General features: G+C 46.8%; 3 protein-coding genes across 6 annotated transcripts in view; 2 read left to right on the top strand and 1 right to left on the bottom strand.

The window, feature by feature from the left end:
- LOC147418084 (uncharacterized) overlaps positions 1–16,762 on the bottom strand; it is a 130,786-nt gene that overhangs the window by 105,181 nt on the left and 8,843 nt on the right. For all 4 annotated transcript variants that reach the window (XR_015187344.1, XM_086507368.1, XM_086507367.1 and 1 more), the window contains exon 3: positions 50–84. Coding sequence is in view for 3 of the 4 variants with exons in the window: in XM_086507368.1 (XP_086363494.1) it covers positions 50–84 (35 nt within the window). In the remaining variant the exon portion in view is untranslated. The remainder of the gene's footprint in view (positions 1–49; positions 85–16,762) is intronic.
- On the top strand, positions 4,730–5,509 carry LOC147418087 (uncharacterized). The gene has a single exon (XM_086507449.1). The coding sequence runs from the start codon at positions 5,125–5,127 to the stop codon at positions 5,338–5,340; it is 216 nt and encodes a 71-aa protein (XP_086363575.1). The 5' UTR covers positions 4,730–5,124; the 3' UTR covers positions 5,341–5,509.
- LOC147418088 (uncharacterized) lies at positions 5,509–6,447 on the top strand. Its single transcript, XM_086507448.1, has one exon. The coding sequence runs from the start codon at positions 5,521–5,523 to the stop codon at positions 6,445–6,447; it is 927 nt and encodes a 308-aa protein (XP_086363574.1). The 5' UTR covers positions 5,509–5,520.

The raw sequence follows: 16,762 nt of genomic DNA on the forward strand, positions 1-16,762 counted from the left end.
ACATAGCTTGAACTTAAAGACATACATAAAGGAACCCTCAAGGCCTTACAGAGAAAAAGTCGAGCGAGCCGGAAGTTGAGCAGTCTGCATTTATCAAGCATGATAACTCTCTCTCTCTCTCTCTCTCTCTCTCTCTCTCTCTCTCTCTCTCTCTCTCTCTCTCTCTCTCTCTCTCTCTCTCTCTCTCTCTCTCTCTCTCTCTCTCTCTCTCTCTCTCTACATCAGGAGGTATAGTACAACCCAGACATCAGGAGGTAGGTCCACACCCGTTATACATTTACACCACTCTACTGACTGAGACAATGCATGGGGCTGCATCAGTGGCATACCCACACACTCAGCCAGGCAAGAGACGACATTCTGGGAGCAAGTTGGTATGATGAGGAGTGCAGAGAGATGAGAGCCCAGCTTCAGAGGGATCTTCTTTTAGGAGTCATCACTTACAGACAGTCTCGGATTGCTTTCCGACGCCTTGTGCGACGGAAGAAGCGAGCTTACCTAGCTCAGATGGAGCGAGACTTATATCAGATGTTCTTGAGTAGGGATTCAGGAGAGGCATGGCGACTCTTCCATTTGCACCCCCCTCCCCCAGTGATTACTTCACCTGATGTGTGGGGCCAATATGCGACATCACTATATACGGTTCCTGGACAGGAACCCCTTCCAGACCCTACCAAGCCTTGCCCAGCTACGAGCACTTTCTTTACATCTGAGATGGTACAAAGGGCCATCGACAGGATGAGGACCGGGAAGGCATATGATCATGACGGTCTAGTAGCGGAGCACTTTATACATGCCAAGGATATGCTGATGGAGGTTCTCGCAGTGTTGTTCAATCGTGCCATGTGTGAGGGGTTACTTGTGAGTTGGAGGTTGTCTAATATTGTGCCCATCCTCAAGGCTGGTGACCCTACAGAGCCTGGGAACTACCGCACTATTATGGTTGGACACACATTGGCACGGTTGTATGCATCTATTTTGGAGCAACACTTGAGTAATTGGGCAGAGGGCGAGGGTGTACGAGCAAAAGGTCAGGTCGGCTTCAGGAGGGGTTTCTCCACTCTTGATCATATTCTGACACTCAGGGCCATCATTGAGGAGGGCAGAGCACATGGGAGACGGATCTATTGTAGCTTTGTGGATTTTCGCAAAGCATTTGACATGAGCTCGATTGATGCGCAGACTACAAGAGATGAGGGTGCCCATAGAGGTGATTTGGGGGATTATGGCTTTGTACAGATCAGTGATGGGACATGTACGCACTCCGGAACGGGTATCTGATTTAGTTCACTCTACTATTGGAGTGAAACAGGGCTGCCCATTGTCTCCTACTCTATTTGGTATGTATGTTGATGAGGTGTCTGATTACATTGACAAAGAGAGTGACAGGGGTGCCCAGCTGTGGCAGGGACGTGGATCCCATTGTTGCTATATGCTGATGATATTGTGCTGATATCTGACTCACCAGAAGGTATGCAACGACATTTGGATGCACTACGCAATTTTGCAGAGGATAGTGGATTGTGTGTAAACCTAGGTAAAACCAAGGTTATGGTGTTTAACACCACACCGCAATGGGTCAGGAGATCAGTACCTACTTTCAAATACGGTCAGGAGGTTGTGGAGTATACAGATGCATACACTTACCTGGGGGTAGTCTTTACTGGGCCGAGATTTTCTTTGAGAAGAGCGGCAAAGACTAGGCTCTGGTGCGGCTCTGGAAGGAATGGAGAGGATGTGTTCGCAGGTTCAGTTCCAGGAACCTAGGACAAAGTTATGGCTCTTCGATACTTTGGTTGCCTCTACTATGTTATATGGGGTGCAGGTTTGGGGACCTTCTGTAGGCCAGGATGGTTGCAGGCGTATGGAGAAGCCCCTGGTATCTATGATCTCCCGGCTGATTAGAGCCAAGGCTTCCGTACCGCATGATATCATTCAAGCGGAATTAGCTACCCCCCCATGGAGATTGAGGCGCTTACCAGATCAATCTCCTTTGTACACAGTCTGCGGGATACTACGAGAGACAAATATGCGAGGGTGGCTCTAGAGTCCTCCAGACAATTAGCTCTTAATGGGGATACATTATGTTGGCATGCACAGATGGCATCATGGTTTCAGACACATGGTTTCACACAGATTGTCTCCTTTTCAATACTCTCTACAGGCACCCTTGAGGTCTCTGACGCGGGTAGAGATTAATAGACTCATTCGTCAGGATCTGATCCAGTTGGACACGAGGAGGACATGGATAGAGCTGATACACGAGTTGGGCACAAAGATCGCTTTCTATAGAGAGCATCTTCTCCACCTCATGGGGAATGGGTTTGTGATTCGACCTAGCTATATGGACACGCATCTTTCTCATGGTTTGCGATGTGCCATTGGCCAGATACGCACGTCCTCACATCAGCTCGAGATTGAGACTGGCAAATTCAGAGGGACACCAGCAGATAGCAGGATATGCCGCTTATGCCATCTAGAGCCAGAGACAGAGGTACATTACATATGTCATTGCACAGTGTACTATGAGATACGAGGCCGTTTTCATTGTCTATTCAGAGAAGGTTTTGGGCCTCTATCTAGGGTCATGAGTTATGAGGATCAGAGATGTCTTGGGCTATATCTACTTGAGTTACACAAGCATAGAGAAACTTTACTGAGGAGAGCTGAAGAGAGACAACCCAAGAGACAAATCACAGATTTCTTTACACTAGATATTGTACACCCAGAAGAACAGACAGAGGAGCAGCCAACAATGGAGAGGTTTGCCCGCACTACTAGCATTCTCATAGACCGAGCATTGGAGCTAGGAAGATCTAGACGACCCCGATGGAGAAGAGGAGCTACACAGTTTCGAAGGAGGCTACAGCAAAGGATTCAAGCCATACTTTTTCGTCGTCCAGAGTGCACATGAAGATGGATCTCTACTTCCCTCCCATATTGTCTACACACTGTACTGCTTAGTTCACACATTTCACGCCTTTCACCTTTCACACCTATCAGCTTAGTTTAGGATTCCGCAGTATTTATATTTTGTTATCCTAATTTAATTTATTTTGTTAATCTGACTTTGTATCAGATACACTGCATTGTAACTTTCTGATCTCATAGGTCACTTTGGCCTTTTGAAGACGTTAATACAACAATTTCATTTCATTTCTCTCTCTCTCTCTCTCTCTCTCTCTCTCTCTCTCTCTCTCTCTCTCTCTCTCTCTCTCTCTCTCTCTCTCTCCTCGTCGGCTAGATCTTTAAGGTCTCTTGGGATAGTTTCCTACGACGTTAAAACTCTCTTCTTCTTCTTCTTCTCTCTCTCTCTCTCTCTCTCTCTCTCTCTCTCTCTCTCTCTCTCTCTCTCTCTCTCTCTCTCTCTCTCTCTCTCTCTCAGGTCAGCGCATGGTTTGAGGGACACGGTCTTGACATGGAGAGCCTACCACCATTCCAGTACGACCCCCACTCACCATATGTTCACCTCTCTCGCAGTGAGAGGAACTTGGTATTGAGACAGGATCTGTGGCAGCTATACACTAGGAGAGTCTGGGAGGCACCTAGCTTGCGGACGAGGATGTCAGATTACAGAGACCAGTTTCTCACCATATTGTCTGGGGGGTTCATACAGAGACCACGCTACATGGACACATATATACCACATAGCTCACGGGTGGCGATTGGTCAGCTGAGAGTGGCTTCACACAGGTTAGAGATTGAGATCGGGAGACATACTGGTGTTCCCAGGGAGGAGCGAATCTGCAGAGCCTGCACAGAGGAGGTGGAGAGTGAGGAGCACTTTGTATGTAGATGCAGAGCATACACTGAGATCAGAGGCAGGTATGAGGCCTTATTCAGAGGACAGCCCACTCTCCGAGAGATCATGGAATCTCGAGATCAGAGACAGCTCGGACGTTTCTTACTAGAGATACAGAGCCATCGGGACACACTACTACAGCCACACACAGCTACACAGACAGAGGGGAGACAGTCGCAGCTCACAGACTTCTTTCAGAGGATTTCCGCCCCCCCCTCACCAGACACTCAGAGGGGAGTGACACTCCCACAGGCGGAGGTGAACCGAGCTAGACGACGACCACGAGTCACAGGCTACAGGGGCGCGAGCTCCCACCACCGACAGATCGAGGAGATTCGAGCCCGGGAGCGCCGTGCCACTGAGGAGCGATTTGTCTCATAGGCCGATTTCGGCCTGACAGAGACGTTAAAACTCTTTCTTTCTTTCTCTCTCTCTCATGGATCTCTCACTGTTTTCAAGGTTTCGCCACTTCTTCTTTGCTGTTTTTAGGTTTTCGAAATTGCCTTTTGGCTGTTTTTAGGATTTCGAAACTGTTTTTTTTTTTCTTTTTTTCTAGGGTTTCGTCACCGTTTCTTGCTGTTTTTTAGAGTTTCGCCACTGTTTTTTGCTGCTTTTTAGGGTTTCAAAACTGTGTTTTACTGTTTAATAGGTTTCACAAGCGTTTCTTGCTAATTTTTTAGGGTTTCTTATATTTTTATCTCTCTCTCTCTCTCTCTCTCTCTCTCTCTCTCTCTCTCTCTCTCCCCTTTTAGTGTGTACAAGCTTGCATCCGCCGGACCATGTCTTCTCCTAGTACCCCAGCCCACAACCGCAAGAGCTTTCTTGCGATGGTAGCTGGCCCAAGAAAAGACCCCTTTGCTCGCCAAGATACACGGATCACAATCCTAGAGGCGCAAATCCAAGAGTTAATCAAGGAGAACGAATCGCTTAAGCAACGCCTGCAGTTGCTTGAGGAAACAAAGGAAGCTGAGAGTCAAGATCTACTTGCAAAAGCCCAGAAGATTGAAGCCTCCCTCACCGAAACTGTTGTGGCATCACAAAAACAAATACATGAGGTAACACACAAGCAGCTTGACACTCAAATACAAAAAGCACTACAAGAAAACCGACTGCAAGAGTCTGTTGGATTGAAGGTAAGGATTGGAGGGCTCAACTCCCCATGGTGCACCGAGGAAGACACACTCGAAGAAGCCATCACCAAGCTCAATGATATTCTCCAACCAATTCACATTGAGCCTGATTCTATCTCTTGGATCAACGATACGAACAAACGAGTGCCACCTAAGCAATGTATTCTTACATTCAAGGACAAGGAAACACGAATGAAGCTACTACAACAATCTCGCCTCCTTAAGGGAAGAACACTTTGGATTGCCGAGGAATTGACCCCAAATCAACTCAAGCTCAAGGCAAGTGAGCTCAAGAAGATGCACGAAGCTCATAAACAAGGTACATGGGCTGTCTATCGAGGCGGTAAAGCCATCATCCAAGAATTTCGAACTCCTAAACCGACACCTCCATCTCCCGACCCCCCTTAGGATCTACAATTTCCTTTTTGTCTCTTTTTCCTTCCAATGGACCCTCAGTCCTTAACTGATATGTACCCCTCTGAAAACCCCGTTTTGTAATGATCCCTTTTTTTTTCCAGGTCCCATGGGTCATATGTGACCTCCGAGGACGATAATGAATCTATCTATCTATCTATCTATCTCTCAATCATGGGAAGCATTGAGGAAGTGCCAACCGCTTCCCCCACGTATAAGAAGACGCATCCCTCCCCGGCCGCCCACAAAGCCTCTTTCATGCGGACAGGGAAAAGGATGTCGGCAATAGAGAAGGAAATGAGAAAATGGAGAAACGAAGTTGAAGAGTGGAGGAAGGAGAGGAGCATTATTCTTCAAAGATGGATTGAAGAAAGAGATGGCATGTGTAGGAGGATCGCTACGCTCGAGGAGAAAGTGGTCATCCAAGATTCCATCATACGAAATCTACAAGCAAAAAGTAGGCAGCTCGAAGAAGGCGAAATTCAATCAGCCATGATGGAAGAATTGAATACCATGAGAGAAGCAATACGGGTTATCAAGGAAGGTGAGGAGAAGAAGTCATGGGCCGCGGTCATCTCTGAAACAAAAAATAAAGTAGAGGATGCCGAAAAATGGATCGAGGTTGCCAAGAAAGGGAAAGGTAAGGAAGCTCCTTGTACACCCACTCTTATTAACATGACCCTCGAAGAGGAACAAAGGAGGAGGATGCGGGCTCTACATGTGAGGGTAACCGGCCTCAAGGACATAAACAATGTGGAAAAAGAGGTCACAAGCCTCACATCAATGATGGGGGTGGACAAGCCTTCACACACAAAGGCATGGAGAGTGGGCAAGAGGAGTGATGGCCCGGGAGAATCTTCAAAAGGGAGAGCTCTCATACTACGCTTCCCCTCCTTGGAAGAGAAGAAGGAATTCTTGAGAAAGAGGCCTACTCTCAAGAAGATAGGTATTTTTCTCGGTGATGATCTCACTCTCTCACAGCTTGCGCATATGAGAGAGGTAATGCCAGAGATTACAGCGGCAAGGGCGGCAAGGGAGAAGAGAAAGATGGCCTTTTACAGAGATGGTTGGGTGGTGATTGTAGAGAGGCGCTCTACATGACGGTGTGAGACCTATGGGACCACACTGAAGATGGCTACTTGGAATTGTAATGGATCTATGAGGTTGGACGTTGGTGCCTTTGAGGACAGTTTCAGAGACAAGGACATTGTTTTCTTCTCAAAGACGCATCAAGCCCCCAGACAGCTTATGCCACATGTGGTGGGATACAGATGGGAGACAACCCACAGGACAATCGCGAGCTCTAAGCATGGGAGTAGAGGTTCAGGAGGAGTAGCAGTGCTATTTAGGGAGGAGTTACAACCACTACTACATATTGTACGGAGAGATGATCATGCTAGATACATGTGGGCGAGGTTGAGAGCTGACACAGGCCGATTTCTATACATTGCCATATGTTACTTCCCCCCCGGTAAGTCAGTATATGCTGCATCCATACGACAGTCGCCTTTCTCTATACTAGATAATGATATATGGGAGTTTTCTAGGGATGGTGATATCATCCTCCTAGGGGACTTCAATGCCCGAACGGGCAACTCAGGACACTTCAGATGAGATGCTTAGAGAGCTGGATGTGGGTGAGTTGGGGCTTGACAGATTCTCACATGACAGAGAGCAGACGAAGTATGGGAGATACCTCACGGAGATAACCAGTGCACATGGGTTAGCCATGCTTAATGGCTTACAGCGATTTCCTGGAGCAGCCCGTTTCACATGCTTTCCACACACACACGGGGCCAGTACAGTGGACTATGTTATGGCATAGCCGAGCTTTATTCCTTGTATTCAGAATTTCATACTAGAGCCAGACCAGTGGGTGTAGCAGTGGATCATGCACTTTTGAATTTTTTTGTTTCATTTCAATATAGTGCAGCCCAGACATCAGGAGGTAGGTCACATACCCGTTATACATTTACGCCAGAGACTGACTCAGTTTATACAGATGAGATCTATAGCCGTCTATGCACAGCTGGTCTAGCCTCTCAATGGAGAAGTGCACCACTTTACTGACTGAGACACTGCATGGTGCAGCATAAGAGGCATACCCACACACTCAGCCGGGTCGGAGACGATATTCTCGGAGCATGCCCCAAAATAGTTGGTATGATGAGGAGTGCAGAGAGATGAGAGCCCAGCTTTAGAGGGATCTTCTTTTAGGAGTCATCGCTTACAATCACGGATTGCTTCCCGACGCCTTGTACAACAGAAGAAACAAGCTTACTTGGCCCAGATGGAGCGAGACTTGTATAAGCTATTCTTAAGTAGAGACTCAAGAGAGGCATGGCGATTCTTTCATGAGCACTCCCCTCCCCCATTGATTACTTCTCCTGATGTGTGGGGCCAGTATGCCTCATCGTTATACACGGTTCCTGGACAGGACCTCCTTCCAAATCCTACAGAACCATGCCCACCTACCAACACCTTTATCATTGAGATGGTAAAGAGAGCAATTGATAGGATGAGGACCAACAAGACATATGATCATGATGGTCTAGTAGCAGAGCACTTTACACATGCTAGAGATATGCTGGTAGAGGTTCTTGCAGTGTTGTTCAATCGTGCCATGTGTGAGGGGTTACCTGAGACTTGGCGGTTGTCTACTATTGTGCCTGTCTTCAAAGCAGGTGATCCTACAGAGCCTGGGAATTACCGCACTATTATGGTTGGGCACACATGGGCACGGTTGTATGCATCCATTCTTGAGCAGCAGTTGAGTAATTGGGGAGAGGGGAGGGTGTACGAGCAAAGGGTCAGGCCAGTTTCACGAGAGGTTTTTCCACTCTTGATCATATTCTGACACTCAGAGCCATCATTGAGGAGGGCAGTTCACATGGGAGACGGATTTATTGTAGCTTTGTGGATTTCCGCAAAGCATTTGACATGGTACCGAGAGCTCGATTGATGCGCAGACTACAGGAGATGGGGGTGCCCATAGTGTTGATTTGAGGGAATATGGCTCTATACAAATTAGTGATGGGACATGTATGCACCCCGGAAGGGATATCTGATTTAGTTCACTCCACCATTGGGGTGAAACAGGGTTGCAAATTGTCTCCTACTCTATTTGGTATGTATGTTGATGAGGTGTCTGATTACATTGACAGAGAGGGTGATAGAGGTGCCCAGCTGGCAGGGACGTGGATCCCATTGTTGTTAAATGCTGATGATATTGTGTTGATCTCTGACTCACCAGAGGGTATGCAGCAACAGTTGGATGCATTACACAGTTTTGCAGAGGATATTGGATTGTCTGTAAACCTTGGTAAAACCAAGGTTATGGTGTTTAACACCACACCACATTGGATCAGGAAATCAGCACCGACTTTCACATATGGTCAGGAGATTGTAGAGTATACAGATGCATACACTTACCTTGGGGTTGTCTTCGCTGGGCCGAGGTTTTCTTTGGGGAGAGCAGCAAGGACTAGAGCTTATACGGCCTTGGAAGGATTGGAAAGGATGTGTTCACAGGTTCAGTTCCCGGAACCTCGGACAAAGTTATGGCTCTTTGATACTTTAGTAGCCTCAGCTATGTTGTACGTGATGCAGATATGGGGACCTTCTGTAGGCCAGGATGGTTGGAGACGTATGGAGAGGCCCTTGGTATCTATGATCTCTCCGTTGATCAGAGCCAAGGCCTCCGTACCCACGCTATCATTCGAGCAAAGCTAGCTGCCTCTCCTATGGAGATTGAGGCGCTTACCAGATCAGTCTCCTTTGTGCACAGCTCGTGGAATACTACTAGAGACAGATATACTAGACTGGCCCTTGAGTCTCCCAGACAGTTAGCTCTTCAGGGGGACACTTCCTGGTATGCACAGATGACATCATGGTTTCAGATGCATGGCTTCACCATGGACAGGCTGCCCCCTTTCCAGTATACTCTTCAGACACCCTCAATGTCTCTTACACGGGTAGAGATTACTAGACTCATTAGTCAGGACCTGATCCACCTGGATACGAGGAGGCCATGGATAGAGCCTCCACAGGAGTGGGCACGAAGATGGCTTTCTATAGAGAGCATCTTCTCCACCTCACAGGAGATGGGTTTGTGATTCGACCCAGCTACATGGATACACATATGTCTCATGGTTTGCGGTGTGCCATTGGTCAGATACGCACATCCTCACATCAGCTAGAGATTGGTAGATTTAGAGGGATACCAGCAGACAACAGGATATGCCGCTTATGCCAGCTAGAGCCATGAGACAGAGCTACATTACATACATCATTGCACAGTGTACTATGAGATTTGGGGCCGTTTCCACTGCTTATTTAGAGAGGGTTTCGGTCCTTTCTCTAGGGTCATGATTTATGAGGATCAGAGATGTCTTGGGCTATATCTACTTGACTTACACAGATATAGAGACACTTTACTGGGGAGAGCTAGAGGGAGAAAGTCCCAGAGACAGATTACAGATTTCTTTTCACTAGATATGGGACAGCCAGAGGAGCAGCCATCACTGCAGAGCTCGGCCCCCACTCATTCGACCACTATCGGCACTCTCATTGACCGAGCATTGGAGCTACGGAGATCCAGACGGCCATGATTGAGGAGAGGGGCTACACACCATCGACGGAGACTACAATAGAGAATTCGAGCCATACTCTCTCGACATCCAGAGTGCAGATGAGGATGGATTCTAGTAGTAGAAGTATTTTTGTTCTAGTATTTTTGTACCCAGACATGGTATCAAATTCACAATTTTGTAACAGTTTCGTCTCATAGGTCATTTTGGCCTTTTGAAGACGTTAATATAACATTTCATTCCACTTCATTTCTCTCTGCCCCATGTCGCGCTCTCCCCCCCCCACCCTCTTCCAGCCCCCATTGTCTCTCTCTCTCTCTCTCTCTCTCTCTCTCTCTCTCTCTCTCTCTCTCTCTCTCTCTCTCTCTCTCTCTCTCTCTCTCTCTCTCTCTCTCTCTCTCTGTGCTGACACTGGCTCTGCAGGTCGTGCAGGCCCACCTGCCACCCCTGTTCGCTCTCGTCACACTTGTCCCTCCTCTACCCACCACTGCTCGTACAGGTTCCCAGCCACTGCCCGGACAGACCAGACAGTAAGCAGAAATCAGGAAATTTGAAAACCCAGCCAGACAGTAAACAAAAATTAGGAAATTTGAAAATCCAGAAAATCAGAGGAATGTAGGATTGATGTGGAGAATACAAATACACATGCTCTGCTATTGGGGTGAAGCAGGGCTGCCCCCTCTCTCCTACTCTATTTGGTATGTAAGTGGATGAGGTTTCTGACTATATTGAGAGAGATGGTGATAGAGGTGCACAGCTGGCAGGGACATGGATTCCACTATTGTTATATGCTGATGATTTTGTGTTGATCTCCAACTCTCCAGAGGGGATGCAACGGCACTTGGATGCTTTGCATAGGTTTGCCCATGAAAGTGGTTCGTCTGTCAACCTTGGTAAAACCAAGGTTATGGTGTTTAATACCACCCCACACAGAATCAGGAGATCAGCACCCGCATTTACATACAGCCATGAGACAGTGGAGTATACAGATGCTTACACTTACCTTGGGGTGATGTTTAGCCGACCAGCATTTTCACTGAGGAGAGCAGCAGAGACTAGACTAACCAAAGCCTATGCAACATTGGGTGGATTGGAGAGGATGTGCTCACCAGTTCAATTTCAGGAGCCTCGGTCGAAGCTCTAGCTCTTTCACACTTTGGCGGCTTCCACATTGCTCTACGGAGCTCAGATATGGGGGCCTACATCGGACCATCATGGGAGGACAGGTCGCACTGATGGATCGGGGGACATGGAGAAGCCTCTGGTCTCTATGATCTCGCGGCTTATTAGAGCCAAGGTTTCAATACCACGTGACGTTATCCGAGCAAAGCCTACTGCCCCCCCACTAGTGGTTGAGACGCTCACTAAATCAGTCTCCTTTATACACCGCGTGTGACCTTCCTAGAGACGGATATGCCCGCCTAGCACTTGAGTCCTCTCGACAGTTAGCTATGCAGGGAGATATAGCATGCTGGTACGGGGAGATGACTTTATGGTTTCAGGCACATGGGTTCAGCGTGGACAGATTGCCCCCCTTCCAGTACTCACTGGATGCACCCTCTCTAACTCTTACACAGTCTGAGATCACCAGGCTCATCCGTCAGGACCTGACTCAGCTAAACACTAGGATGACTTGGATACAGCCGGCACAGGAGCTGGGCACGATGATGGCTTTCTACATAGAGCATCTTCTCCAGCTTACGGAGGACGGCTTTGTGACGAGACCCAAATACATGGACACCCACTTGCATATGTTCACCACATGCCCTAAGCGAGCCTCGACGTCTACAGAGCAACGTTCTGCTCCCACGACAGAACGATCCTCAGTGCCACCTCCAACTAAGAAAGCTAGACCCGCTATTGGACGAGTCCCTGATATCTGTGGCATACGCCTTGAAAGTACAAATGAATTATGTCACGCATATGGCAAAGTCAACGCCTTGAAAGCCTTTATTTTCTTTGACCCTGAAGCTTCAAAAAACTTCATCCATCCAGAATTCTTGAAGCAAATGCACATTGATTATGAGGTAGAGGGTGGAGAAGTAGAAGTCGAGCTAGCTCAGAAGTTGACTCTGGTTTTAAATACTGATTTCATTGATTGGTAATTTACTCCCAAGTGAAGTAGTGAGAAATGGTGTTTTGGTATTGTCTAAACCTTGGAATGACGCAGTCGGGATGTCTCGAGAGAGTTTCGTTGTATGCTGAAAAACCTCCGAACGACGCAGACGGGATGTCTGGGGAGCGTTTGGTTGTATGCTTGAACCTAGTCCTCTGAACTCATGGCCCGGACCTTTTTAGGTTATTTGCAGGGGAGTGACAAGGTAGTCGTTAAGTAGCTTCATACCGCAGACCGTCTATCTCGGGGAAGTGCTCAGCGGCGTTGTTCGTAGTGTCTTGTGACATGCATATGTGAGCATCTGTGTTGCATTGTGATGTGCCAACCACTGAATATTCCTTATTGGATTAGATATTTTTGGAAACCAACAACCCAGGATATCAAGAGTTCCGATCTGGAATGAGACTCCTTACTGGATGAGATACTTCTGGGAAGCCAACGACCCAGGATATCAAGAGCTCCAATTTGGAATGAGACTCCTTATTGGATGAGATTCTTTTGGGAAGCCAACGACCCAAGAAATCAAGAGCTCCGATTTGGAATGAGAAAATTGATTGTCCCTCGAAATGTTCCTCGGAATGACCCTCGGGGAAAAAAAAAATTTAGCTAACTTGAGTTGTCTTGCAGATATACTGTAATCATGGATTATTACTTTCTTTCAAGAAGGGGGGATGTCACAAGCTGCTGACATGTCAAGACACTGAAAAACGAAGCCAACTTGCAAATCCCAGTCGAGAAGCCTAAACCCTAGAAGTAGCACAAGAAGTTTCACCAACTTGCAAAGTTTGGCCGAGTGGCCTATTTTTACAGAAGAGTTTCCACCAACTTATGGGACCCCATCCGATGGGACCCAAGGGACCTAAAAGCATTAAAATAAAGCAAGACCAACACACATACACAAAGATTTGCGTAGCGACTGATGACATGGTGGCAATACAGACAATCCGCAAATTGCACTGACATGTTGACGTGGCAGCCTGTACGGATTTCCGCGATTTACGATGCCTGACGTGGCACTTGTACGGATTTCCGCAAAACGCGCTGCTTGTTTTTAGGCGCCAGCTTTTGAGCTAGTTGCTTTTGAGTTTCAAGCTTTTCATGTAGACTGCTTTTCAAGGCAAGGGCCTTTAAATAAGTGCAAAGGGCTCAATCTTTGGCACTCTTCCGGGTGAAGGTGCAAAGTGCGAGTACTGGCATTGTACTGAGTTCAAACTAATATAAAGAAATACCGAAAGGGAAGCTAAGGTTTGGGGCCAGTACTCTCTAGGGTGGAGTTCCACAACTCTGTCATGTGTTCTCTCTCTCTCTCTTTCAGTTCAATTGTTGTGCAAGTGCTAAAAGTCTGTTCAGTTTGTTCTTTTCCGTTGGTACCTGGTGCCCGTGCCCTGACAGAGCCCCCACAGATGATAGCGCTACGTGCTTATATGCCTTGCGTAGGACTACTCTAACCATCTGGCACTTCATATGAGAGAGAGCGAGAGAGAGAGATCGCAAAATAGAAAAGCGCTTGTTGCTGGAGTTTCCTCACGCCAAGATTGGGTTTTTTTTAAGTTTATTAAATGTGGCCACGTTCAAACTAACCGGCCACTGACCTTTACACTTAAAAGTGGGCATTAAATCCCAATTTTCTGGCAAATCTGGGGCATTATTAATGTCACAAACCAATGACGTGGCAGCCCGGATACACACACAAGAAGGGACATCCCGCAAAGAATGTCGCCAGGCTGTACGGCATTCCCTGAATCTGCACCGCAAAATACGATGGCAGGCTGTACAACAGACTGTATGAAAATCAGAGAATTGCGGAGAAGGTGCTAACGTGGCAGGCCGTACGGACCCCGCTTTTTGCGCTGAATGTTGTACGGAAATAAAGCAGCAAAAAAACTCCTACGCAAGCTGAAAATAAAAGATTTTTGGGCATTGCTTTATTTTAAGAACTTTTTAAGAGAAGCTTTTGATTTTTGAAGCTTTTGGGGCTCTGCTTTTAGCACCCCTTGTAAACATATAAATAAGTGGGCAGGGCTCCCACTCTGCAGAGCATCTGGACGCAAAGTTTGAGAGTGAGACCCTCCCACTCACTTGTACTTTGAGCACAGATTTAATAAAAAGAAATACCAAAAGGGGTGACAGTCTTTGGGGCCAACATCTCTAAGCACGGAACTCCGCTGGACCGTGTCAAATCAATTGTGAACTGTGACCTATTTTGAAGTGAATCTCTGCTGTGTCGCGGTAGAATCTTGACTTGGAGTGTCCAAGTTTGTTACAGTGGTATCAAAGCGCAGCTGATTTCTCTTCTACCGGGAAATCCGATCCTTTTTCTAGCGACACTTAAGGATTCAAACAGAGATCAGTCGACTTCCTCTGCATCTGGGTATGCGGGAAGAGATCACAAAGAAGATTCTCACGAGGAGTATAGCCCACCTCGGCCTACTCAGGCGGAGATTGAAGAGATGAAGCGTCGACAATTGGTCGAGGATGCGACAAAGATGATGAGCAACATTGCGAAGGATCCCAAATTTGCAAAATTTTTGACATAGACATCCTTCGACGAAGTGCACTCTCAGTGGCGGAAGGCCATAGAACCACCCATCAAGAAACCTCCTACTCCAAGGATGTTTACAGAGCAAGAATTAGAAGAGGTGGTTGATACACGGATTACTCAGCATTTTGACACAACCAGCAAAGCCAAAAAGCACGGCAAAAAGCAGAAGAAAGGAACTGACTTCCCCAGTTATTTGGGTCGTCAATCTACTTTTGCCTCCACAAGAAGGCAGGAAAAGCATGTCAGATTTGAAGAAGTATCCACTTCTTCTTCTTCTTCTTCTTCTAACAGTTCTTCTAGCTCTTCTGACTTGAGCGAAGAAGACAAAAAAGGGAAAAAGCGAAGCAAAAAGCAAAGCTTCGGAAAGGGCAAGAAAAAGGCAAAGAAGCCTAGATTTCACCCAGTTTCTGACAATTCTACAGAGGACTCGTCTTCAAATAGTTCGAACTCCGATAATCACAGATTTTATGCAAAGAAGAAGAATTTCTATAAAGCCAACTAGTATGATTTTCTGGAGGATAAAAGCAAAAAGTTCGAAAATTTAAAGAAGGTGGACAGTCAATTAAATTTGACACGTTTTCTAGATTTCGAGATGCTTCGAGGGCTTTGGCCTTCATACAGCAATTTGATATAGCTTTCTCTAGAGGGCATTACTCAAAGTACTCCAAGATTCGGAGGGCTACCTCTTACTTCAAGGGAAATGCTCGAACATGGTGGTCCACCCTTCTCTTGAACAAGAAAGCGCCAGTTAAATGGCTGAAATTTAAAAGGCTTTTTATTTCTTCTTGGTTGACTCGGGAGTACGAATGCGACATACGAACTGCTTGAAACCATCTTCGGATGACCAAGAAAGATACCTTGGACGCATATTGCGAGAGATTTTGGAGCTCTTTTCTACCCGCTTCTTCATTTAAGAAGATCTCGTTTAAAGAACAGATTGAGCGGTTTACCTTGGGACTTCCTACGAAGATCCGAGATCACTGCTTAGAGCAAAAGTCAGATTCTATCCAAGAACTGATGAGTCATGAGAAACGGGGCTTTGCCATACACTCTGACAGTTTGACTTACCCCACAGATGAGATCTTGACGCAGAAAACCCAACAGACTTCTAAAAATGAAAGTAGAAAGAAGAAGAGCCCCCAAGATCAGAAAGATAAGGATGCACAACCCCGGCTCACTCCTCGGGAAAGAGCCAGCTACATCAAAGAGGTGAAGTGTTTTGGATGCGGGGAACAAGGACACATCTCCACGAAGTGCCCTAAAAAGGCACAGAAAGAACAAGATGAAGACAGGCCAAAGAGTTTAAAAGCAGCTAAGGAACGTGGACGGAAAGGCAAGATGAAACCAGGACTGGTCCAGATTGCATGGGTACTGACCCAAGCACGATTGATGAGAGTACAGAACTTTGCCGAGCTTGGGGCAAAGTGAAAGATCAAGAAGCCCTGATTTTTTTTTTATGGAGGAGCCAAGGCCAACTTCATTTCACCTGAATTGGCGGCGTGGCTCGAGATTACACCCGATCGGATGGGGCCACAAGCAGAGACAGTTCTAGCAGCACCCGACAGGGAAGTAGGCATTATTGGCAAACTTCGGTTGCATTGTCAGGGGTATTTGGGGCACGAGGACTTCTACATAATGCCCTTGGAAGGTTGTGATGTCCTCCTGGGAGTCCCTTGGTACCATAAGAACAACGCCGTGGTCGATTATCGGGCAAAGAAAGCGACTTTGACTACAGAAAAGGGCCGAACCATTGTACTTGATGTAAAACTTAAGGGCGAGCCTGTCCCAATTGTATCGGCTTTGGCCGTTTCAAAATTAAAGAAATCCAGTCTGTTTCTTTACTCAATCTTTTTGAAAGAGTTTAATGATGATCATAGGACAAATATGTATGATCTAGAAAAAGAACGCCAAGATTTTCTCCACACTCATGCCGATTGCTTTTTTGAGGGCTTGCCAGGCGAATTGCCACCAGCTCGTCTTGAGGATCATACCATTGATCTGATACCTGGAAGCACACCACCAAACCGGCCACCATACCGTGTGAGCCGAGCTCAGAATGAAGAAATTATGAACCAAGTGAAAGACCTCTTGGAAAAGGGTCTTATCCAACCAAGTACTTCACCTTACTACTCTCCGGAGTTGTTGGTTTTAAAGGAAGATGGATCTTGG

Source organism: Adiantum capillus-veneris, chromosome 30 (assembly GCF_014529385.1).
Source record: "Adiantum capillus-veneris isolate H3 chromosome 30, ASM1452938v2, whole genome shotgun sequence".
NCBI lineage: Eukaryota > Viridiplantae > Streptophyta > Polypodiopsida > Polypodiales > Pteridaceae > Adiantum > Adiantum capillus-veneris.